Source organism: Ursus americanus, chromosome 9 (assembly GCF_024610735.1).
Source record: "Ursus americanus isolate L20-20 chromosome 9, mUrsAme1.1.p, whole genome shotgun sequence".
Lineage (NCBI taxonomy): Eukaryota > Metazoa > Chordata > Mammalia > Carnivora > Ursidae > Ursus > Ursus americanus.
The window spans coordinates 32,147,164-32,171,782 of NC_142135.1; the positions used below are offsets into that span (position 1 = coordinate 32,147,164).

Sequence of the window (24,619 nt, forward strand, 5' to 3'; positions counted from 1 at the left end):
TTACTCCTAGTTACTAATTATTAACCTTTACCATCAGGGCATCGATCAAAGTCTTTTGTAGGACATACCATTATCTGTCGAGAAAACCGAATGTTCGTTTTGCCCTTTTGTTAGAAAGTAAAATTTCCTAAAATTTAATGAACTTATTTTTTACATTTTAAGTAAAATTTTGGGATGTAAAAGCAATACATGATCGTACAAAATTGGAAAAAAAAATAGTACCCATAATCTCTTAACTCCATGACGACTGTTTTGGTATATTGCTTTTATGCTTTCTAATATGCTTTATTTTACATAATTGAGATCATATTATGCATGTATGTATAAGTGTGTATGTGTGTACCTGTATATAAAATTTTGTAACCTGTCAGTTACAGTACACACACTTTGTTGTCACGGGCTCATCACTAACAAAGTGCTTTGCTGATGGCGAGGTGACACCCCTCTTTGCCAGGTGCCAAGCTGCTCCCTCTGACCATCAGTTGCCAGGCCCACTAGCATCATTTCCCCTCCGCATCTCCCCTTTTCTTACAAGGTTCCAGAGATGCAGCCAGGAGGCGGGGTTGGAACGCTCTAGAGGAGGAACGTTACTTCCCTTTCTCAGGATTATCTGTGCGTGCCCCAAGGCCCTGACAGGTGGGTCTTAGTCTTCTGACTATCTGTTGTTCAGTCTTCTGACTATCTGTTGTTCTCTGGCCATTCAGGGATTCCTAGCATGGAGAGATTTACAATTCTACAGTGAGAAGGCAGGTCTTTGGAGCCTATTATCTTATTATAGTCATCAACATTTGAAAGAGTTTATCCACCAGCGGATTCTCTAGGTATTTCCATACTTAAAGTTTGTCAGACTATTAAGCAAAAAACATGTTCTTCATGAGCTTAGGATCTTAATTAAACGGAATGGTCTTAATTAAACAATATAGTCAGAGATGTTAAGGTCAAAGATTCAGCAAAGGCTCAGTGTTGAACAGTACTCACAAAGACACTAAGTTACAGAAGTCTACTTCAAAACTAGTTGGATCCCAGGAGATAACCTCTCCTGCACCCAGAAACAGAGGCGACTCCATAGAAGGGAACCAGATGGGTGAATATAGATAAACATGGGCATTGAAGTATTGGCCTGAGTTCTGAAAGGAACATTATGGAGTCACCTTGTCCTCTTTTATAAAGTCTTCACAATAATCCCCAAGGCAATGTTGGTGGAGTTTCTGGTTTGGGGAAATAGGAACAAAGGTCTTTCGTAGATGCTGATCCTGCTGTCTATTACATCTTCATTGAAAACATCTTAGTAATTTCACTGTAATTACGTTACATTGAAAACATCTTATTAATTCCGTTAAAGTAACATTTATTTTATCCATCACTCAGAGTGCTGGGCACAGTGCTAAGCTGTTCATCTGCGGACACTCTAGGTGTCATTATCTCCTTTTGCTGTTGAGGAAACTGAAATTTAAGTCACTTGCCCAAGGTCACACACCAGTAAGTGACCAAGCGGCTCTTCAGACTCCTTACTGCCCGCTGTTGCTAGTTCTTACCTACTAGGCTCTCTTCCTTTCTGAAACTATTGGAAAAACAGGTCATGTTTAGATTTGTCCCACTGGCGGATGATGGGATGAAAACGCCGGGTAAGTTGCAAAATTGAGCAAAGTCATCCTTAAGAAATACAGTAGCCCTTCACCTTCCCAAAGCTAGAGGCAGGTAAGGTTATCAAAATAAATACACATCTCAGGCATTAGGTTTGTGAGGCATTTGTACGTGCATTTATGGCCACATCATCTCTAAGGATACAGAAATGTATCCTTACGTACAGAAAGCTATAAAGGAAGAATGATGTATGATGCTTTCGGGAGATGGGCTCTAAACGTTTGCTTTCTGCACGCCCCGGGCTGATCGTTTATAATATCTGACACGTAGAAGGGATGGTGTTTGTGGTATTCTGTTTATTGATCACCAGATTGTGATGTGGCCCAGTTTAAAAAATGAAATATAAGTGAACCAAAGGTTACATATTTTGTAAATCTAATTTATGTCAGAAGTTGGGTTAAAGCCTATAATTGACTTCCTTAATTACAGGTAAAAGCTTTCTATCCGATGTAATAATGTTCTGCTTTAAAGAAATCATATTTCATGTTGTTGGTCTATACTAGATGTACAGTCGTCTTCCAATAATTCAATATCCACGAGGAAAAACAATGGGATTTTTTATTCAAATGGATATTGTGAATTAGATAAAGTTGAAGGAATTACGAGTTTGCTTTTACTACATCCTGTGATAAGAGAGTAATTTACAAAAGCGTGGCTAGTTTTCAAATATATATTGATTAATATTCAGAATATATGCAGCTTAGAGTAGGTGGACTCACATTAAAAATCTGGCAGCATCAGTTGCTAGAGGAAGGATCTTTTTTTTTTTTTAATTGGGAAAACACGCAGAACACTTTTTTGTGTATAGGACAAAAAGTCTTCAAAATTATCAAGAAAGGAAATTATACTTTACTCTGGAACTTTTTGGTAAAGTGCCATCAAGCTGATTACTTATAATAAGGCAGTGGAAGGTATGTGATTAAGCATGCGTTTGCGGTGTATTTATAGAATTTCTTCACCTTGTAGGAGAACTGTGCTTCAGAAGACTTGGTCGCAAGCCAAATCCCTTTTTCTGTTGCTTGCAAGAGCTCTGGGCGGGGTTTCAGAGGCTGCGTGGGCTGACTGTGTGACCTTGGGCAAGTCATTTCTTCTCTCAGGGTTGTTAACATTATCTTGTCTGTATGAGGATGCATCGGTCAGAAGAACAACTTCAATTTAAAAAAAAATGTTGGAAGTAATGGAAACAATATATATTATTCATTATCCAGACCTACAGGAAAATGCTGGAGCATTATAGTTGCTCAATATATATTAGTTTGCTTTTTAAAAAGGAAAATACAGTTGAGTGTGAAGAAAATAATATTTAATTCACCTACGATTTTAACATTTTGCTTCCTGTATTTTCACACTTTTCATTGGGGGGGGCATGTAAACATTTTCTAATAATTTTGCATACTCTTTAGAGACAGTCTTGTTCATCACACATTTGTCCGGGACTTTGACTATCATTGGAGAACGTGATTTCCATGGCCCTGTTAGCCTCACTGAGGCTGAGTCTCAGAGCTTTCTCTCTAGTCTTGGTGTCTCTGGGCATTAGGCTTCTATTCTGCCTGTTTGAGGATATCACAACCTGGATGTCCCACAAGTGCTTTGAACTCAGCGTGTTCTAAACCAGATTCATCCTTTCTTCCCAATGCGCCGCCCTTGTTTCATCCTGTCTCACAGATTGTTCATATCTCCCCTCCCATCTTCTCGGTGGTGGACATTTTGGTGGTTTCCAGGGTTTTTTTTGCTGGTATAACAATGTTGGGACAGAAATCATTGCACAGATTCTTGATAATTGACTTAGAAATCACCCCTTAGAGTGAAATGACTGGACCAAAGAATATTGGATTGGTCTTAAAGGAGTTTAATACATATGTTCAGCTCACTCTTCATTTGTGCTCCCATGAGCAATATATTATAATCCGCATTTCACTGAATCCTAGCTAATTGTAGCTACTGCCTTAAAAAAATCAATGCCAATTTAATTGGAAAAACATAGAATTTCTTAATGTTTTTAAACAAGCATTTCTTTCATTGCTGGTGAAGCTGAGTTTTGAATGTTCTTGTTGTGCTAGTAGTTTGCCTATTCCAGCTCTAAGAGTTTATAATTCTGTGATTTCCTTGAGTAGCTCTTTACTGATTACAGAGTTAATCTTTGCACTAATCAGAGGAAGAAAAAAAAAATCTCAAGATTAATTTGAAGCAACTTGATGTTGAATGGGGCCCTACTGAGAGTGTTGTGTGTTAGGAATTCTTTCACTGAACTTTACAGAATCTAGGACATCTTCTTTCAGTTTTCGTGCTTAAGTTCTCTATGCTTTTAAGTTCCACTGCTTGTTTCCTCCCTCATTTGCCTGGACCATGTGTTTTTAGTGTCCAGCAAAGGTAGTGTAGAAATCAGAGTTTTCATAATGCTACTGTCGGGAAGAAAAAGTTTTCCTATAACCTCTTAGGTTTAGTTCCTGAGGCATGCAAATTAACTGACAGAAGACAGATTAACAAGAGAAGAGACAGGTCTCTAAATTTCGCACACCTTCGAGTTCACAGAAAAATGTGACTCAAGAAGCAATTAAAATTTGGGGTTTATATGCCGCCTTAACAGGGGAGAGGTAGGGGAGAAGAGCACGTATTGGGAAAATAAATGACCTTTAATAAGAGAAGAGAGGGAGTAGAGAGGGCACTTATGGGAAAACAAATGACTTTTAGGGAAGACAGATGGGCTTTTAAGAGAATAGGTGGGAGACATGAAAGTTTGTGACAAAGGTCTGTTGAGGCATGGTACAGGTTTCTAGTCTCAGGTGGTAAGAGTCAATTTCCTGGTGGTGACACTTCCTAGAAGGGGATTTATTACAGTTGAATTCTTTTGGGATGCTTTTAGGCAGCTAAGGGAGTTTACACACACACACACACACACACACACACACACACACACACACACGCCTATTCTTAAATACCTTCAGCTCGACATGATTCTTATGCCACAGTGGCGTGCTCTGCACCTTGTCACTGCCATCTAATATGGAATAATCCTAAACTAAGGACTTTTCAAGTTGATGGTTAGGTGATATTATTTCAGTCAACAAATATTTCTTGGTAACGCACTAGGTGGCAGGCACTGTGGTTGCGCTCATAGAGATGAAAACCATGGTTGTCTTTGTTTCCAGTGGCAGACCCGCTAGAGAAACGTGGGGCTCTAATTTATGTTGGCCCTAATAATGAATTATATACATTAGACTTTTGGACTTGTGGGCTTAACTTTAATGATGGTAACTATTTTTGAGTGAAAACTTAAGGTCTGGTGTTTTCCCTTTTGCAAGCTCGCCTGTCCTAATGGCTTGCTGCATCACAAGCTATGTTTCTGAGCAAATTATTTAGCTGCTAAGTGAGCAATTACCCAGAGTCTACTGTCCGCTTACACTTCATGCTCTTTCTATTACTGTCAAGTAACAAATTGAAGGAGGACTCTTCAATTCTTCAGTTATGTTTTATTGTGTATAACAGAGAAGTTGTTATCATGGTAGTCATGAGTTCCTGAACCCTGAGGATCTGTTCACACATAAAAACAAAGACCTTAAAAGTTAGTTTAAAGTAAAACAAAATGCAATCTTTTTTTTTTTTAAACAAAAAACCATTTGAGGCAAATATGGATTCCAATCTGTTACATTAACAACCCTAGTTAACACTGATTAGGGGATAAGCTTTGGACAAAACTGAGTATTTAGCTTTCCTAAGCGCTCAGAGTATACATTCCACATTAACATTTTTCTAGAAGGAACCAGAAAATTACATGGCCAGGGCTAAAATGAAATGTCACATTAACATGTAACTTATACTGCTTTCTCATTTTGCTATTGGAAAAGTGAACCATCAAAATTATTCCATCTCATAGGTATTGGGGGAAATTCATTGATCCCTCCCTTTTTTTCTCCTTTTAAAGAACAAAAATTCAACTGAGTGAATTTGAAGATCTAATTGTCTTTATTAAGTGATTCATAAATCAGTCAGCATCCCATCTGGCAAATAGAAAGAAGTTCCAAGGAGTTTACAAAATGGAAGGTTTTTATAGGAAGGAGAGTGGGGAAGGAAGTTATTAGCAAAAGAGAAGAAAGGATTGTTTCATGAATAGTTTCCTGAGGGGGAAGGGCATGGGGTGTTACCATGCAGATTACCTCATCTTACTTTGGGGGATGGGGAGGTCCCATGTGACAGATTACCTCATTGGTAACGACCAGAAAATTCCTGACTACATTTATTTCTGAGGGAAGTTGAAACTGCGAATTGGTTAGGTATTAAGCCCTGGTTTGGTGACTTGGCCTTGTATAAGTGATTCCATCTTGGGACTGTGGTTTTCTTTTTAACACTCCCTTAAACATTTAAAGAACATTTACGTACCAGACACTGTAATGGGCACAGGACAGACAGAGATGAAACTATGTCCATCCAATCAGGATTTCTGAGGGTTGGGATAAATTTCCCTAGACGATGCTGGTATGCAACCAAGGTTAAGAGTCACTGAACCAAGTAGAAGAGGGTCTGGGAGGGAAGAGCAGGAGGAAGCTCCTTCTTACCTCTCTCACTGAGGTAGAAAGGAGCACAGAGCTCTCCAAGGAGAGGGAGGGAAGGTGTCACTGGAGTGGGGCGAGTGGGTTGGGAGGGAGGTGACTCAAGAGCAAGCGGAAAAGTCAGCTGAAGTTCAGCCTTTTGGGATGTGAAAGAATTGTCTTTTCTCCATCCTAAGAGCAAAGGGAAATCAATATAAGATTGGCAGTGGCAAGCATGCCTGGGGACAAGGTGCCCGTGAGGAGGCTACTGCTGTAGTCCAGTCAGGGGATGTAGATGGCGCTGGGTAGCAGAGGTGAAGATGCCAGAAGGAGAGAGATTCATGGCATATGTAGAAGGCAGCCCACGGGGGTTGGGAGAGAGCTGGGCTTGCCAGTGGGTTGGATCTGGGGATGTTGAGAAGAAGAGAGAAATGTCAAGAGTGACTCCTCAGTCTGGTTTGCAGAGCTGGATGGATGATGGTGCCGCTAATGTGTCAGACTTGGGGACACAAGGAGACAGGCAATGTGGAGGCCATCTTTACAAAGCCAAACATGCTTCTGGAGCTGGAACATAAATCGGGATCATGAAGTTTGTTTTCATAAGGCTTAGAGACTATGAGAAAGCTGAGAATTCAGTCCAGGGGGTTCTCCCTAAGGGATGTGTTTCTGCTCTACTTGAGTAAATTAATCAGGTCCTATGATTGATTTTAATGAGACAGAGTCACTTGTTCCAGGATGATCTTAGAAATGAAAATTTTGGTGACCCCATCAAAAGAAAGACATGCTTGGGATGCTTTCAATAACGATTTACAACCTAATACATTCTTAAATAGAATCTTGTGTTATGTAATATTAGGGCCCTGCTGTTGCTTGGCGTTTATCTCAGTTTATGTTCTATCACATTTGCACCTGATACAGCACATGCTCTCCTCCCCCCAGAAGAAGGCTTTAGATAAATTGGAAGGTTTTCAAGGGAGAACAGCCAAAGTAATTAGGAGCTGAAAGAACTGATTTATGAACCATGATTAGATAAGGTAAATACGTTTTGTTTGGCTATCTGACAAATAAAAGTGGAGTGAAGTCAATCAGCAGTAAAAACAAAGGAAACATATTCCGGTTCATCCAGAAATATGAGAGAAATGTTCACCCTTTCCTGGTTCTCCCTCCCCTACCTAACCACTTTTCTTTCCTCAAACGTTAGGTAAACCCTGAAGAACATCTGTAAAGTGAACCTGAAAGGGTCTGATGAGAAAACAATTAAACAGATCCTGAAAATATCTGAGGTGGGTTAGGAAGGTGATGTTCTGACCAGTTGGGTTTTGGGGTTTTTTTAAAGACATTTATTTATTTATTTGACACAGAGAGAGAAACAGCCAGCGAGAGAGGGAACACAAGCGGTGGGAGTGGGACAGGAAGAAGCAGGCTCCCAGTGGAGCAGGGAGCCCGATGCGGGGCTCGATCCCAGGACGCTGGGATCTCGCCATGAGCGGAAGGCAGACGCTTAACGACTGAGCCACCCAGGCACCCCCAGGTGGTTTGTTAAATAAAGGAGATTCTTCCGGGGCTGATAGGTGCTTGAAGGTGAAGGAGTACTAGTCTAGGGGCCCTTGTAATCTTCTAGGGACACGTTATTTCAATAGTGATTGTCACAGAGGTGAACACCAACCGAGCCATGTAAAACCACATTTCATTTGTGGCTTTCCAATTCACAGTCTGATGGGACTTGTTTTGTTTTGTAAGGCATTTGGTTTCCTAGGTGTTGATTCACTTTATCAACCTCTCTCAAAGGAATGATTCACCAATGACCTGGGGTAACTGGCTGGAAATCAGATCCCAGGACGTGGAAGAGGGACTGAGGAAAAATGGCCGGCGTAGGGTTGAAGAGTAGGCTGAAAGGAAGACTTACCCCTCAGAGTTGTATGGTCCTTCATGTTATCTTGGAGAGTCATTAGACATCTCTGAGCCTCAACATCCTCAGCTGTAAAGTGAAAACCATTCGTACCTCTCCAGACTGCAGCAAGGCTTCATTAACTGAGCTAATGTGTATAGGACGCTTAACCCAGGCCTGGGCATTTACAGGCTCTTCTTTGAAGAGGTCAGTACCTCCTCGGAGGAACACATCTTCTTGACACTCTGTTTGGGTTTACAGATCCGCCACTCTAGCATGTGGCTTCCCAGATCCAGTGGAAGGAAGGGGACATTTCAGGTCTTGAAATGATATTCGGGGATTTGAGATAACCTTGGGCAGTGAAAGGACCCTGCGTAACCAGGGAGACCAGGAGGGGAGAGGGAGGAAGGAGGTTCAGAGGAGGCTGGGGCACAGACCGTGGCCGGCAGCTGATCGCCAGGACATGCCGCCTGGTTTGTTTTCCATACATCTGCCCACACCCCCTCCCATTCAGTAGAGCTTCTCAAAATGTGTTCCCATGTTGAGGGGAGGAGAGGGAGGAAGAGTGTGGAGGAGAAACAGAGCAAGAAGAAACAAAGGAGAGTGAGTGGCAGTTCTCTTCTCCCTTTCCTGCTCCCTGGGAATTAGGGAGATGGAGCAGGTGTGATAAATCCTGATTTGGGAGCTTTCAAATTTTAGCCCCAGGAATTTTGATCTACCGGCGTTGTAGAAAATGGCATTTTGACCATCACATCTGCAGTCTAGCAAGAAGACCAGCAACAGTCTATATTTACATAGTGTACGCATGCCTCTTGATCATCTATCTGTAAAGCCTTTTTTTCTTCTTGTAAAACTTGTGCTTTGTTATAGAAAAGTTAGCAAATATTAAAAATACAATTTAACTAGAGGGAAATTAACCTGCCATCATGCCACCCAGAAACAGCCACTGTAAATGGTTGTCTTGGCTTGGTATTTTTGCTTTCCTGCAAAGTGTTGGAATGTTCTGGAGCATGCATTGTGATTTATATTATCATGTCTCCCTTCTCTGTCCTGGGGTCATTTCGGCCCAGGAGAGGATCCTCAGGACCCCTCTGGCATCCTCTCCAAGGTGACTGCCACAACCTTCTCCAGCCCTTGATGGCTCCTCAGTGTCAGGTCAGCGTTTCTCTCTGTGTGCAAACACAGAGTGTACATGTGCCCAGGCACCCCACACTCAGGATGCTCCACACCACACTCACGCTCCCCTCCACACCAGAGCTGCCTCCCTCCTCTGTCTCCTCATCTGCCGCCCTCACTCATCCCAGTCAGCATCTGTTCACAGAGTCCTGGCGCCCCTGCTGACAGCACAGCCTTCCTCTTGTTGGAACCAACCAGTGCTTCGCATCAACCCTAGTCTAGGTCCTAATTCTGCCCTTTACCACTTTCTGCCCAGCAGCTGGCTTTTCCGCATGGGCCCTTCCTCAAAGTGACCCCCGTACTGCTGGCTGTTCGTCAAAGCCCAGGCTCTGGAACCTGGTGACCTCGTTCCAATCCCGCCTTTGTCAGGTTATTTACGAGTGCCGTTGGATTTCCTCAACCCCCAAATGGGGCTAATAATCTTCACTGCTGCAGATCTGCAGAGTGGGATGAATACAAAGGTAAACCATCGAGAACATCAGAATAGTTTCTGGCACATAGGAAGTCCTCCCTGCAAGTGAGATACCATTATCCTGTTAGCAACTTCACGCGGGTGTCCTAATGCTCATTTAAGTCCACGCTTCCTCTGGTCTTTTTATCCTTCCCTCCTCTGAATTCCTGGTACTCTTTTCCCTGGACCTCTTCTAAGGAGCTTAGCAATTTTTACCTCCCCTTAGCAATTTCTAGACCACTGCTTCTTGTAGAAGCATGCTCGCTATCTGTTATTACAAACTGGTTATTTTATTATAATTATTCATATTTCCATCTCCCCCTCCAGACCATAGACACCCACGCAGAGAACCTTTGTCTGATTATTTGTGGGCACTCCCACCCCCTCGCACTCCATGTAATGGCTTACATGTGGTAGACATTTTTTTTTTTTTTTGGTAACAATTTCATTAAGATATACTTCATATATAATACAATCCAGCCATTTAAGGTATACCAGCAACCATCACCACAATCAGTGTTAGAACATTTTATCACTCCAAAAAGAAACGAGGTGCCCCCTTAGCTGCCACGGTGACTCAACCCCTCCAGCCCGAGGCAACCACTGCCCTACTCACTTTCTCTATGGATTGGCCTCTTCTGGATATTTCACACAAGTGGAATCAGAGAGTGCGCGATCCTCTGTGACTGGCTTCTTCACTTAGCGTGCCGTGCTCAGGGTACAGCCACGGGGTGCGCCAGTGTCTCCTCCTTATGGAGAATGAGATTCCATAGCGTTCCTCTACCGCATTTTGCTATCCATTCATCAGTTCATGGACATTGGGGTTGTTTCCACTTTTGGACTATCGTGAATAACGCTGCTCTGAATACTGGTGCACAGGTTTTTGTGTGGACGTGTTTTCATTTCTCTGGGATACATGCCGAGGATTAGACTTGCTGGCTCATACACGGTAACTCCAGGTTTAACTTTCCGAAAAACTGCTTTCCAAAGTGGCTGCGCCCTCTTCTTTTATTTCCATCAGCAGTGCGTCTGCTTTGCCCACATCCTGAATATGGAAGACTTTTAATATGGAAAGAATGGAAAAAATAGTTCCTTAAGCTTGATTTCATAGTTCAGTAGACACTAAAAAAGTACTTTCTTCTAACACTTTAATTAACAGCACTTGCTATTAGAAAAATGCCCTTCATCCTCAAGGGATGTCTGTGATGCACTGGGAAGACACTTTAAGAAGGAAGAAGGCAGGAAGATTAATCTGCATTCAAATAAAAATACAGAGCCTGAGGATTTTTTTTTCTAGTATTGTCATTACTGTAATGAACCAATAGGGATTTCTTAAGAAATGCAAATAAGTATTGTTTGCCGTGGATAAGGCAATGTTATCTAAAGGTAGAGACAAAGTATAGAATCCTGTTCGAAAAGTGAGGTTTTTTGAGAGCAAAAAGAATTGGAATGGGGCCAAATGACTTAGGAAAAATAAAAATCTATTGAAGTAAGCAAAAATAGAGCTAGTAAACCAGGTGGGACATGGGATCACTCCACGCATCTGAGCGGCTTCTCAGGGAGGGTGATGGGGGTGCAGGCAGAGGGACCTGGGAGAGGGGCTGGTGGCTTCTCAGCCGGTAACCACTGAATCTGAGCTTCCAGCCCTGGAGTTAGTCAGCCTCCTTGGTCAGTGCCCTTAAGGACTGCTCGAGCCTCCCTCTGTGCTCTGTTTGTTTTCCTCCCCTACCTTGTTTGACCACAACAGTTAAAAGCACATTAACCACCTCGTGATTTTAGTTTCAGTAAAATCAATTTCAGTCGTTCATCAAAGACACTTAAGGAACTTGCTTAACTTACTTTTAAAATGAATCATAAGTTAACATACTATAATATACCAAGGAAAATGTGAGCTGAGCAAGATCATGGGGGGCCTTGTAGACCACGTTAAGAAGACTCAGCTTCATTCTGGAGGCGGTGAGAAGCATTCAGTTTTAACCTTTGGAGTCAAGTGGTCACTTTTGTGCTTTGGAATGTGTGTGCTTCTACTTGCCCCAAGGAGTTCGTATTGGAGGGAGTGGAAGCAAAACTTGAGATACAAAGATCAAGGGGAAGAATGACAAGAGGTTGAACTAAGACCAGAACAGTGGGGATGGATTAGAGGGGCGCATTGGGAGTTAAGGGAAGACAAAGGCCCCGGTTGTTTGGGGGGAATGAAGGTGCAGCTGGCACCATGTGAGTCTCCCAGGTTCTGCATGGAGCCCTGGGCAGTTGCAGATAAAATTCACTAAGACTCATTCTCATGAAATGAGATTTCACAGTAATCAATATAATTTTCTGGAGGAGAAACAGTTTTGTGTCTTCTCCATTTTTTCATCTCCGTTTTTCCTTGCAGTCCGAGCGTATTGTTTGGACCAAAGCCATTTCCTGTTCATCAGACATGTCATTTTTCAGAAGCAATTCTAGCAATTTTGGTACTTCCAACTTTAATTTATGGGAAGTCTATTTATGTCCCTCTGGGTCTTTTGTTTGTTTATTTTTAAAGATTTTATTAATTTATTTGTGAGAGAGGGAGAGAATGAATGCATGCAGGAGCGGGGATGGGAGTGGGGCTCAATCCTAGAACCCTGAGATCATGACCTGAGCCGAAGGCAGCCGCTTCACCAACTGAGCCACCCAGGCTCCCCATGTCCCTCCGGGTCTTTTAAACAGGTAGCAGTTGTGCAATTTCCTGGACCCCTCAGGCTTGCCCAAGGGCTTGCAAATGCTAGCATTCAAGGAGATCAATGACTCAGCTAGAAAATTGGTGGCTAACCTGTTGAAACCCTCTTGTGATTCCAGGCTGCTCTGGCAGGAGGCACCACCATGATCATGGATTTTGCCATTCCTCAGAAGGGCGCTTCCCTCCTCCAGGCCTTCGAGACCTGGCGAAGCTGGGCTGACCCCAAAGTCTGCTGCGACTACAGCCTTCACGTGGCAGTGACATGGTGGAGTGACCAGGTGAACCAGCAGCAGGGGTGGGGGGTGGGGGTGGTATTTCTTCCATTTAGTCCCCTAGCCCTTGCTCTGTGCAAGATCAAGAAACTGGTCATGTCAAAACATAAGAAATTGGTGATTTCGCTTGCTTCCTGGGTTACTGGAAGTCAGAATTAGAGGGAGGACTTTTCCTTGCATATTCTTTTGTACCTTTGGAATTTGGAATCCTGTGAAGTGTTATCAACTTGAAAAACTAAAAGAAATTTTTAAAGCATATAAAGATGATAGGATATATCCTTTATACTCATTTACAATAGCCTTTCCTAATAGGTAATCCATGAATTGTAAAATCTTTAGCTGTAATTTTAAGAAGTACTGAACTTATCAATTTTAGCACCTCCAGGCTCTTTTAAGCAGTATTTCCCCACAGAGTAGAACTTTTATTAGAAATGTTAAATATCTGGAGAAAAAAACAAAGAAGGGACAAACCAGGAACGTGACCGTTTTGAAGGCTGCCTCCCAGCTGTGTCCTAACCCAGCGTCCCTCCTGGTCTGTTCTCTAATATCAACACGGGGTCAGATCATCTCATGGCAGAGCTGAAACCAGCCCTCCTTATCTGCTCATCATTTAGGCCATGGCCGAAAGGACAACAGAATTCAGATAGAAATATGGTTTTGAGAGATGTTAAAATATGTTTATTTCTCCTCATAAAAAACGTGCATGTGTACTTTGGAAGAAATTTTTACTTGAATTTCAATTGCCAACATGTTTTTCCCCATTGGACTTAATTCAGAAATCCTTTTGCCAGAAAGGGTTCACAAGGGTGACTTTATTTGAAGTTACCACGTAACTTATGTCTGCCCTTCCCCCTAGAAGTTGGGCTTCAGGCACCAAATTAATATAAAACAAGTAATTAATCTTTAACAGATGGTTCCGCAAACATAATAGCAAGGTTTAGAGTCCACAGCAAAAGTTAATTTTTCTCCCAAAACACAATTCTAAGTGATGCATCTAATCTCTTTTCTGCTTTTAGGATCTTCTTGCTTTCCTCCTTTCTCCCCCCTTTCCTCCTTCCCTCCCTCTTTCCTTCCTCCCACTCTTATTTTATAAGAGAGCAAAGGTGACAATGTTTGCCCGTACCAGTGTTTCTCATACTTTAATATGCAAATGGTTACCTGGCGAAATTGTTAGAGCACAGATTATGTGCAGAAAATGTATTCGTTTGCTAGGGCTGCTGTGACAAAGAAACACAGACCGAGTGGCTTACACAACAGAACTCTGTTGTCTCACCGCTCTGGAGACTAGAAGTTTGAGATCAAGATCTCGGCAGGTTGCTTCCTTCCGGGACCTGTGAGGGAGAATCTGGTGCAGGCCTCTCCCTGGCTTCTCGTGGTGTGCTGGTCATCTTGGGTGTTCCCTGATTTGTAGAAGCGGCACCCCAGCCTCTGCCTTCACCTCGCATGGCATTCCCCGGTGTGCGTGTCTGTGTCCAAATTTCCCCTTTTTGTAAAGACCCCAGTCATCTTGGATTGGGGCCCACCCTGACGACCTCATCTTTACCGAGGTGATCGACAATGCCTCCATTTCCAAATAAGGCCACATTTTGAGGTACTAGGGGTTAGGACTTCAACATATGAATTTTAGGGGGTGCACAGGTCAACCCATAGCAACAGGTCTGGGGCAGGGCCTGAGAATCTGCAATTCCAGCCAACGCCCAGGCGATGCCAATGTTGCTGGTTCAGGTACCATCCTTTCGGAGCTGCAAGGCTTAAGCCACCATGCCTGCATTTGGAAGCCGGTCATGTGCGTATGCTAACAATGTTGAAGGCATTTTTTTTTTCCGACTATAAAAATGATACTCATGGTAGAAAACTTGAAACCATGGAAAAGTAAACACACACACACACAAACACACAAAAAAAACCCCCAAAACAAAAAATGAGGCACTCTCTATCATGTTCTGCCCCTTGCTGTTGTCCCTTAACATATCTTGGAGCTCATTCCATCCTTTCATTGATGACCACTGTCAACATTTTAGCACTTTTTCCATTTCTTGGTGTATGTGCTGTATATATGTCCATTCGGTCAGGCATCCATTCAGCAGATGGTTTGGGAGCGGCCGCTCTGCGGGAGGCACTGTTCTAGCACGTGGCGGTGGGCAAACGCTGCAACGCCCCTGCTCTCGAGGGGCTGAAATTCTAGTGGGGGAAGCCATGAAAAAATAAATATACAATATGCCGGCTGATGAAGCGCCACAGAGAAAAGTAAGAAAAATTAGTAAGGGAATAAATAGGGACAGAAGTGAGTAATGTAACATGTAATAGAATCCTCTGTAAACATCACCGGTTCAATAGAAAAAATTGCATTGTTTTATTTTGCACTTTTTAATCAGCAGACAGGTTAACATTTTTTTCCTGTTTATTAGTCATTTGTATTTACTGTTTGAATTGCTGGTAGTATTTTTCACCTGGGATGTTAGACATTTTCTTATTAAGCCGATAAACAACTAAGAGCAATAATCCTATGCCTAGAACATGTGTTGTGTGTGTGTGTGTGTGTGTGTGTGTGTGTGTGTGTGTGTGTTGACATATTGAAATTCAAACAATTCTTTTTGGTCAAATCTACCAATTTTGTCTTTGAAGTTTTTGGTTTTTGTTGAGACTTCATTGGACCTGCAAGGGCAGTGGCCGAGCTGAGCTTGCCTGAATCTTACCTTGTCCCTTACGGCACAGCTGAAGGCTCCTGAGGATTCCAGCCCCCTAGCATCTCTCGCTAGGAGCCGCCGGGGGCTCAATCCGCGTCTTCCTCCTCCATCTGGGAGCCCATCCTGTGGGTTTCAGATCTGAGCCCAAAGCCTTACCTCGCATTAGCTTTGATTCCTTCTAGAGACATGTTTGCTTCTGTTGCTGCCAAGTGGCTTCGTTTCCATTTTCTAAAATAATTTCCTCCCATCAGGAGATAGATGCTGAGAATTTTATGTCCAAGTAAAGAAATGAAGTATTTTGGGGAAAACCAGGAACTCTTTCATGATTTAAAAGCATCATACCAACAGCATTTCATCCGATGAAGTGAGGTCTAACCTGGGGGAAGGATCAAGGCCTTAATTGCATTTTTGGGGGAATTAAACTGTTGTCCTTATTTTACTTAATTCTCTTCTGAATGCAGCATTTTGGGTGTTGAAGAGAATGTTGAAATTATTTAAATTAAAGCATGGCATTTTTTGTGTGTGGGGCTGTTGTGCCCTTTTAGGTTAAAGAAGAAATGAAAATCCTTACCCAGGACAAAGGTGTGAACTCTTTCAAGATGTTTATGGCCTATAAAGACCTGTACATGGTGAGGGATGGGGAGCTCTACGCTGCCTTCTCTCAGTGCAAGGAAATTGGAGCGATTGCCCAGGTCCATGCAGAAAATGGAGACCTGATAGCGGAGGTAAGCGTTTGCACCCCAGAGGTTTGCCACAAACGAAACGGCCGTAACTTACGCTAAAGACAATTGGACCCAAGCAGGTGAGCTAATTCTGTGCATTGGAAGAATGGAAATCCAGACACGAATGTCCTATGGCTTGGAAACACTTGACTCGGTTTACTTAAGTCCATGCTCTGACTTTCATTCAGGTCAGAATGAAGATTCCAGTCTTATTGGAATGAAGATTTCCCTTTTCAAACCAGCTATCAGATCTCAAACATGTTTCTCAAACAAATACTTTTCTTTGTGTATCCAGCACTTTTTTTTTTTTTTAGTAGCTCCGCCTGCTGGTTCAGATTGCCAAAGCCTGACGAGCGGGATCTGATGACTTAAGCAGTGTATCAAATGCTGTTTAAAGCTCCATTCTTTTCACATATTAAAATGTGCTCTGGAGGAATCTAGATGGTATTTATTTCTCATGTGAGTTCTATTATTAATGCCCGAAGGATCCACTATCTGCAAGACTTAAAGAGCTGTCTCGTACCCTTTAAATTAGCTGATTTTTTTTCCCTCTCCATAGGCTCAGCTCCCATTAAAGTCAAGGAGAGTGAGGCTGGGTGGCCAGGAGGCAATCCTGAGCTGTAAGCTCAAGCCAACCAGAGTTTAAATTGACTCTCTGCTGTGTGACGCTGAGCCAGCCGCTTTCCCACTCCGAATGTTGATTTCCTGCTTTTTTTGTAAGGAAGAAATAACATTCTGAAGTGGGACAGTGTCTGGTGCAGTGTCATTCGGAGGGTGGGACAGAGGCAGAGGGTAGTAAAAAGTACAGCTACTTACGTCATGTTATATGTGCCACCTCAACAATACCGGGAATTCGGATATTTGCTTTTATTTTATTTTGTCCTGAACCAGTAATAAGAATGTGATTCGAATTTACCTCCTATCTTTTTCAGCTCTTCAATCAAAATATTTTTTTAAATTTTTTTTTAAGATTTTATTTATTTATTCAACAGAGATAGAGACAGCCAGCGAGAGAGGGAACACAAGCAGGGGGAGTGGGAGAGGAAGAAGCAGGCTCATAGCAGAGGAGCCTGATGTGGGGCTCGATCCCATAACGCCGGGATCACGCCCTGAGCCGAAGGCAGACGCTCAACCGCTGTGCCACCCAGATGCCCCTCAATCAAAATAATTTAATTGTGAAATATATGTATGAAAAACATATACTAAGTGCTACGTTTATGTGTTAAAATTATGTTTACCAAATATACACAGTGTATACACACACACACACACACACACTCACACACACTCATACCTCTGCACCTAACAGTTCTAAAAGCCTGGCCAAGTATTTAATTTTCATTAAGATAATGGTACGTGTCATTAGTAGACCTTCCTTGCACATGCATCTGTTCCCACTGTCTTTTTAGGGCGCAAAGAAGATGCTAGAATTGGGCATAACAGGGCCTGAGGGCCATGAGCTGTGCCGTCCGGAAGCAGTGGAGGCAGAGGCCACGCTGAGAGCCATCACCATCGCCAGCACCGTGAACTGCCCTCTCTACATCGTGCATGTGATGAGCAAGTCTGCAGCCAAGGTCATAGCGGATGCAAGGAGAGATGGTAACTCCTGAGGGAGAAGCTCGCCTGTAACTCAGTCGTGGCTGAAGAGTGAAGTAAATGAGCCGCAGTTCCGGCTCTGCTTATGAGAAAGTTGCATGGGGGGCGGGGGCGTCTGGGTGGCTCAGTTGGTTCCGCGTCTGCCTTCAGCTCAGGTCGTGATCTCAGGGTCCTGGGATTGAGCCCCAAGTTGGGCTCCCTGCCCAGCAGGGGGTCTGCTTCTCCTTCTCCCTCTGCTTACTGCTCCCCCTGTTTGTGTGCTCTCTCTCTCTCTGTGTCAAATAAGTGAATAAAATTTTTTAAAATAAATAAATAAATATCACAGGAAGGTACCTTTATAAAAAAAAAAAAGTTGTACGTGAATTTCCGCAGCTTGTCTTCCTCCTTTTTCATCAGCATCCTTTCTGTTTTCTTGCACCTCACGCAAGTCTAGTTACCCTCCTTTCTGCTTCTCTGCCTTAGGCTATTTCTCCACCATCCTTGGAACCTCAAGACATTTCCTGCAGCCACAGGTCCCCACTCTTTAATCTGCAGCCCACTTTTTAAATCTAATGGCTAAATGCAGAGTCTCCAGTTAACTTTAAAGATTACCTGTCTCTTAGGCATCTCCACTATCCTCTTAGTAGTTGAATCAAGATGGCGCAGGGTACACAGTAGACGCTCAACAAATTTCTTTCAAATTGAGTTGATTTGTCCCATAGCTCCTTGGGTATTAGAGCTATTAAAGCAATTGTCCAAATCGTATTTTTATGACAATCATTTTAAGATTTTAAAACCAAAGTCCCCCCCCCCCCCCGGCCCCTATAATATAATAGACCCTCCTGGGGCGCCTGGGTGGCACAGCAGTTAAGCGTCTGCCTTCAGCTCAGGGCGTGATCCCAGCGTTATGGGATCGAGCCCCACATCAGGCTCCTCCGCTATGAGCCTGCTTCTTCCTCTCCCACTCCCCCTGTTTGTGTTCCCTCTCTTGCTGGCTGTCTCTATCTCTGTCGAATAAATAAATAAATAAATAAATCTTTAAAAATATATATATATATATAATAGGCCCTCCTGATGTGCTAGTAGCTTTATCGTCTCACTTTTAAAAGCCAGGAAATCAGAAGTAGCCTTATCAATCACCCTGGCTCTTTGTTTTCTTTTTAAACTGAAACCGACTGAATTTTTAAAATATGGATTATAAAAATTACGAAAATAGATTTGGCATATCTTTAACACTAAAATTAATTCTGTCAAAATCACTTGTCGTTGCATGAACTTGGTCTTACTACCAACATTTCTGGTTACTTCTCCCCACTCCCCTTTCCCAACAGTATAATTTCAGTATAAAAGAGCACAGCACTTCAAAAAGAAAATACTGCCGTTTTAAAGTTACAGTATTAGTTTCTGCCACCAGGTGGCTCTGTTGCCATCTCTATGGAACTGGCTGTTGTAGAGTTATTTGCTTTGTAAATCACGTGCCCTGTGCTACAGCCTGTCAGTCAGGTCCATAATGTCAGAATATGATTTAAGAAATAGCAAAATCAGCAGAAATGGGCACTCTTAACCCACATCAAGCTACGATTTTGACAGTCCTGTCAGGAAGCAGTTTGTTGATCTTAGGTATTATTTTTTTACTGGGATAGAATTCCATTAGGTACAGAGTAAAAGTCTAGAGAAGGTTTTGGAATAATCATGGGCAGAAAACTATTAAACTTAAATGTGGACATTTTCATTTTACTTTAAATTTTAAATTTTATTTTATTTTTTGAATATGTACAGCATTTATGTGGTCCCAAAGTCCGTCAAAATCACATATTAAAAAAAAAGTATTCCCAGAGAATTCTTACTCCCTTGCCTGGCAACTTCATCCTCCACCCCATTAGTAATTTTTTTTTTTAAGAGTTTTTATTTATTTGACACAGAGAGAGAGACAGCGAGAGAGGGAACACAAGCAGGGGGAGTGGGAGAGGAAGAAGCAGGCTTCCAGCGGAGGGACCTGATGTGGGGCTCAATCCCAGAACGCTGGGATCACGCCCTGAGCCGAAGGCAGACGCTTAACGACTGAGCCACCCAGGCGCCCCAGTAATTATTTTTATTAATTTATTTCTGTCCTATCTTTATAGTGTTTCTCTTTATGAAAAAAGAATATGTGTGTATTCTTATTTCTCTTTCTTTCCTACTTGAAAGGTAAAATAGTGTATCTCATGTTCTGTATTTTGCTTGTCTTTCTACTTGAAAATATATCTTAAAGGTCCGCTCATGTTAGGTCTAGAGTTTGTCCATTCTTTCCTACGGATGTTGAGTATGCCACTGTTCACCTAACTAGTCCCCTACTGATAGATACTCGGGCTGTTTTCAGTCTTTAGTTCTTACATATAAAATCACAGTGATGGCCTTATACATATGCTATTTTATGTGAAAGGTGTATTCGTTTTCTGTGGCTACTGTAAACAGATTGCCACAAACTTAGTGGCTTAAGACAGCACAAATGTCTTCTCTTACAGTTCTGGACGTCAGAAGTCTAACACACATCTTATTGGGCTAAAACCAAGTTGTCGGCCATGCTCCACATCGGCCTGGAGGCTCTAGGGGAGAACCCCTTTCCTTGCCGTTTCTAGCTTCTAGAGACCACCCACATTCCTTGGTTCACATTTCCCTTGCTCCATCTCCAAAGGCAGTGGTAGGTGGAGAACATTGCATTATTCTGCTCTCCTCTTCTGCCCCTCTCTTCTGCTTTAAGGACCCTTGGGTTACATTGAGCCCACCCAGTTAAAGGATAAAGCCCCTATCTAGGTTCTTAATTTAATCACATCTGTGAAGTCCTTTTTGCCACATAGGAGAACACAGTCACAGCTTATGGGGATGAGGACATGGACGTCTTTGGGGCGCCATTATTCTGCCTGCCACAGAAAAGGATCCTCAGAGTAGAGTCCTAAAAGGGGACTGCTGGTTCAAGGGTAAATGCATACATACTTTTTGGATATTGCTAAATCCCTTTCCAAAGGGGTTGTAAATAGAAAATATTTAAAATGTCAACCCAAATGTTCCAGCTGAGTCAGACTTACTGTGGTAACTCTTGTGAAAATGCTCTAATGCCCAACGGTCAGAGGCAGCAGAGGTCCAGAATAAATTGGCATAAGAGTTTTCCCATGCCTGGCATGTGAACTCTCACATGTGATCAAGCAGGAACCCGAAGGGAGTAGGGGGTGGGTTGGGCATAAACAATGCCAGACTGTTAATATGGTGACTGTATCCGCCAACCTAAGGGCAGGTCTCTGGAGAGTCTAGAGTGACAAGAGCTGGTGGACCACACTGACCTTTTGCTCATTTATTACCTAACATAATTTCTGAATATAAAAGAGCAATACACATCTATTCATTGTTACCACGTTTAAATAAGAAACAATTCAGCCTTACAGATTTGTCTGTAAATATCTTTGCCAGCCCCTTCTATCATCAGGGCCTTACCATCAGAGTGTGGTGCCTAGAATGCAGCATAGCATCCCCTGGGGGCTCATTAGAAATGCAGAGCCTTGGACCCCATCCCAGACCCACTGAATCAGAAGGTGCACTTATAACTAGAACCCCAGGTGACGCATATGCATATTAAAGTTTGAGAATCACTGCTCCAGGAAGCACAAAAGGGATCCAATTATTAATTCTTTATTGTAGTAGCCTAGCGATACAATGCTATTAAGTTTGATATTATTGTTGAATTGCCAACTATCTACCCAGAAGAGAGCAGCATGAGCGTTAATGATTATATAACAACCAACAGTATTTGTTGGGTACTTAATATGTCCCTGGCACATATTTTAATGTCTTGTATCATTTCCTGTTTTACTATATATTATGTCATTAGTGTATTTTAATATATGTTAAATGTTTAAATTGTCATAACAATGTTCAAGCCAAGTTTTATCGGTTTTGTGACTGGTGAAATTGAGACTTGGAAAAGTTTGGTAAATTAATCACTTACTAGTAGGTGCTAAACCTGGAATTCAAGCCCAAGTTCATGTGGCCCCAAAGCCCCAGTGTTTTCCATCGCTCTCCACTCTGTTCAAGAAGAAATTGGTTTACAGAGTTGGGATATGCAGATATCAAGTTTGTATTTTGGCTTTGGTTTTTGGCCTTACATTTTAAATTTTATTTAAAACATTATCATCTTTCGTTATTTTTTATCATCATTGGAAGAGAAACACATGGTTGAAGTGATGTCATCAAGATGGCGACTTAGGTCATTCCTGACTTCGCTCCCCCTCACAGGAGCAGCTAACATTTATTCAAGTGTAAAACACCACTGAGAGAATCCCAGAACACAGGGCTGAGGCTGAAGCAGCCCCTGCACCTCAGAGACCAAGACAGACGGCATTAGGAGGGTAAGAGAAGTGACTACACGTTGACCGCATTGCCCCTGCCCCAGGCCAGTGCGACACCACAAGTAGAGGTCTCCCTTGAGCCTCTGGTTCTTCTCACAGGGGGCGGGGGTGGAGAGAACCCAGGGGGAGAGCCAGCCTCCCTCAGCATTGTGGGTCACTTTGGGAGCCTCTACTCTGATCTGACACCATGAGGATTTCAGGGGAATGCACAGAGCTTAGCCACTGGCAATCTGACTGTGGGAAAGAGGGGAAAGGCGGCAACAACCAGAGCACGGATTTTGGCAGAGAGAGCGTACCTGCAGCCCAGGCAGCAATCCCAGACAGCAGCTTTGCTCCTCTGCAGAACCGAGCTGGAGGCTCACTCTGACCACTCTGTGGGGGGCAGATCTGCCCTGATTCAGATCCCTAAGCCAGGGGTTTTGCTGACCCCAGAGCCTGGTTTGCTCATGCCCAGGCAAGGAGCTGAGTCAGGGCCCCACCTGTTGTGGGAGTGCCTCCCATCACCATCTGACAAGGAGGGCTGGCGACGACTCCCCGAAGCTGTGTGGCCGGCCATGCTCAAGCTGAGAGGCAGACAGCTGGACCTGATCACCCAGAGCAAAGCCAGCAGCAGGCACGGAGCCTCCCCACACGGTGCAGAGGCAGGGGATTCATTCAGATCCAGGGCTGCAGGTAGCTCCTGGCCCTTGCCAACCAGAGAGCCCGTTTGGGCAATTGAGAGCCTGGAGCGGCCCCCACCCCTCCTGCCCAGGCAGTGGGGCTGAAACATAGCCCCATCCACCGTGGAGAGTGTTTTCCGGTCCTATCAGGCCCCAGGAATGGCGAGGACACCTGGAGCTGTGTGGCCCAGCAGCTCTCAGACCAAGAGAAGAGCGGACAGAAGCAAGTTTGCAGAGCAAAGCCAAAGGCACTCTCTGGCTGGGGAACTTGGGGTGCAGGTTGGCTTGAGTTAACAGAGAAAAAGCTTGACCAGCTTAGGGCTGCTTCTCCCCCTGTGCCTGGGCAAAGAATCTAATTTGTAGCCCCACTTGTCACAGTGAAGACAGCCTTCAGCCTGTCTGACAGGGAGATGCGAAGATGCAGCCAGAGCACAGAGGAAGTGGTGCAGCCGGTTCAGCCCATTCACCAGCCCTATGCTGGGGCCGGGGGTGGGGGGTGGGTTGCTGAAACAAGCAGTCCCCTCCCCCAGCAGAGCATTCAGTGTACACACTGCTCAATTTGGGCCCTCACACAATGACCTGTAAAGGCCTTGGCTCCTGGCTTGCTGCCCTGACTCCACCCCACTACTGAAGAGAGTACCCTGACCATTGAATGACCTGACTGCAGATTTCAGGCATCCATGGAGCCCACCCGACAGCCTCACTCGGGTAGGGAACCAAGCCAGCCATCCTATCCGACTGTTCTCAGCCAGTGGCACCCCCCCCCCAATTCCTGTCCACAGACCTCAAACGGTTGCCTCAGCCAAAAGTAGACCCTAATAGCAGACCCCACCTGGCCAAGGACAGTACCAGCAGACACACACAGAAACCCAAACTGAGCCAACTGGTGGATTGTCTCTGCCAAAGCAACCCTGTGAAGTCTGGAAGAGAACCCCAATTACTCAAATGCGCAGGCACCAACATAAGAAACCAAGGATCACAAGTAAATCAGGTAAATATGATACCACCAGAGGAAACTAGTCAAGCTCCAATCACTGACCTTAACAAAGCGGAGAACTATGAACTGCCAAAGAATTCAGAATAATCCCCTTAAGGAAGTTTAGTGAACTACAAGCAACAGACAGAGTACATGAAATTAGGAAAAAGAGGCATGAACAAAACGAGACGTTTGACAAGGAAATAGTAACCATCAAAAACCAAACAAAACCCCAGATATCTCAGAGTTAAAAACATACAGCAATTGAACTGAAGAATTCAACAGAGTTTCAAACGTACACTCAGCCATGCAGAAGAGTCAACGACCTGAAGGATAGAACCTTTACCCAGTCAGAAGACTAAAAAGGAAAAAGAATGAAAAAAGTGAAGAAAGCCTACAGGAATTATGAAACACAACGAAAAAAAAAAAAAAAACCAATATTCTCATTATGGGAATTAAGAAGAAGAGAAAGAGAAAGGGACGAAAGGTATATTTAAAGCAAGAAAAGCTGAGAACTCCCCAAACCTGGGGAAAGAAATGGACATCCACTTCTGTTTCTTGCTGAGTCAATTTTTCATTTATTTTTTTTAACATCTTGGTCCTTCTTTTCGTGTTTATTTTTTCTTCAAGGGTCGTGATGCTGGACTGTCTATGTTCGTGACTGGGCAGTTAAGGCAGGGAGTGTAGGGAGCAGGCATGGATGTCCCTGCTGCTGTTCAGGTCTGTTTCCTGAGCAGGTCCTGACCCGAAGGGGAGCGCTGACCATGAGCTTTGTAAAAGGAGTTGGGGCACGGTCACCGGGGAGCTCCCATGGAAAGTGCAGGGCTTCCCTCTGCAGTATGGATGCTAACTTTGAAGCTCTGTTCCCCATGCAGAGGTGGGGGAGGTGCTGACTGCCCTTCCCACCCTCAGAAAAGAGCTCATCACACCTTCCTCAAATTTGAGTTCAGGCTATAGTGCTAC

At 43.5% G+C, this 24,619-nt stretch overlaps 1 protein-coding gene across 3 annotated transcripts in view; it reads left to right on the forward strand.

The window, feature by feature from the left end:
• The window catches only part of DPYS (dihydropyrimidinase), a 78,244-nt gene that overhangs the window by 1,773 nt on the left and 51,852 nt on the right, over nucleotides 1-24,619 (forward strand). For all 3 annotated transcript variants that reach the window (XM_045805816.2, XM_045805818.2, XM_045805817.2), the window contains exons 2-4: nucleotides 12,506-12,664; nucleotides 15,891-16,070; nucleotides 17,477-17,666. In XM_045805816.2, the coding sequence (XP_045661772.2) occupies nucleotides 12,506-12,664; nucleotides 15,891-16,070; nucleotides 17,477-17,666 (529 nt within the window). The remainder of the gene's footprint in view (nucleotides 1-12,505; nucleotides 12,665-15,890; nucleotides 16,071-17,476; nucleotides 17,667-24,619) is intronic.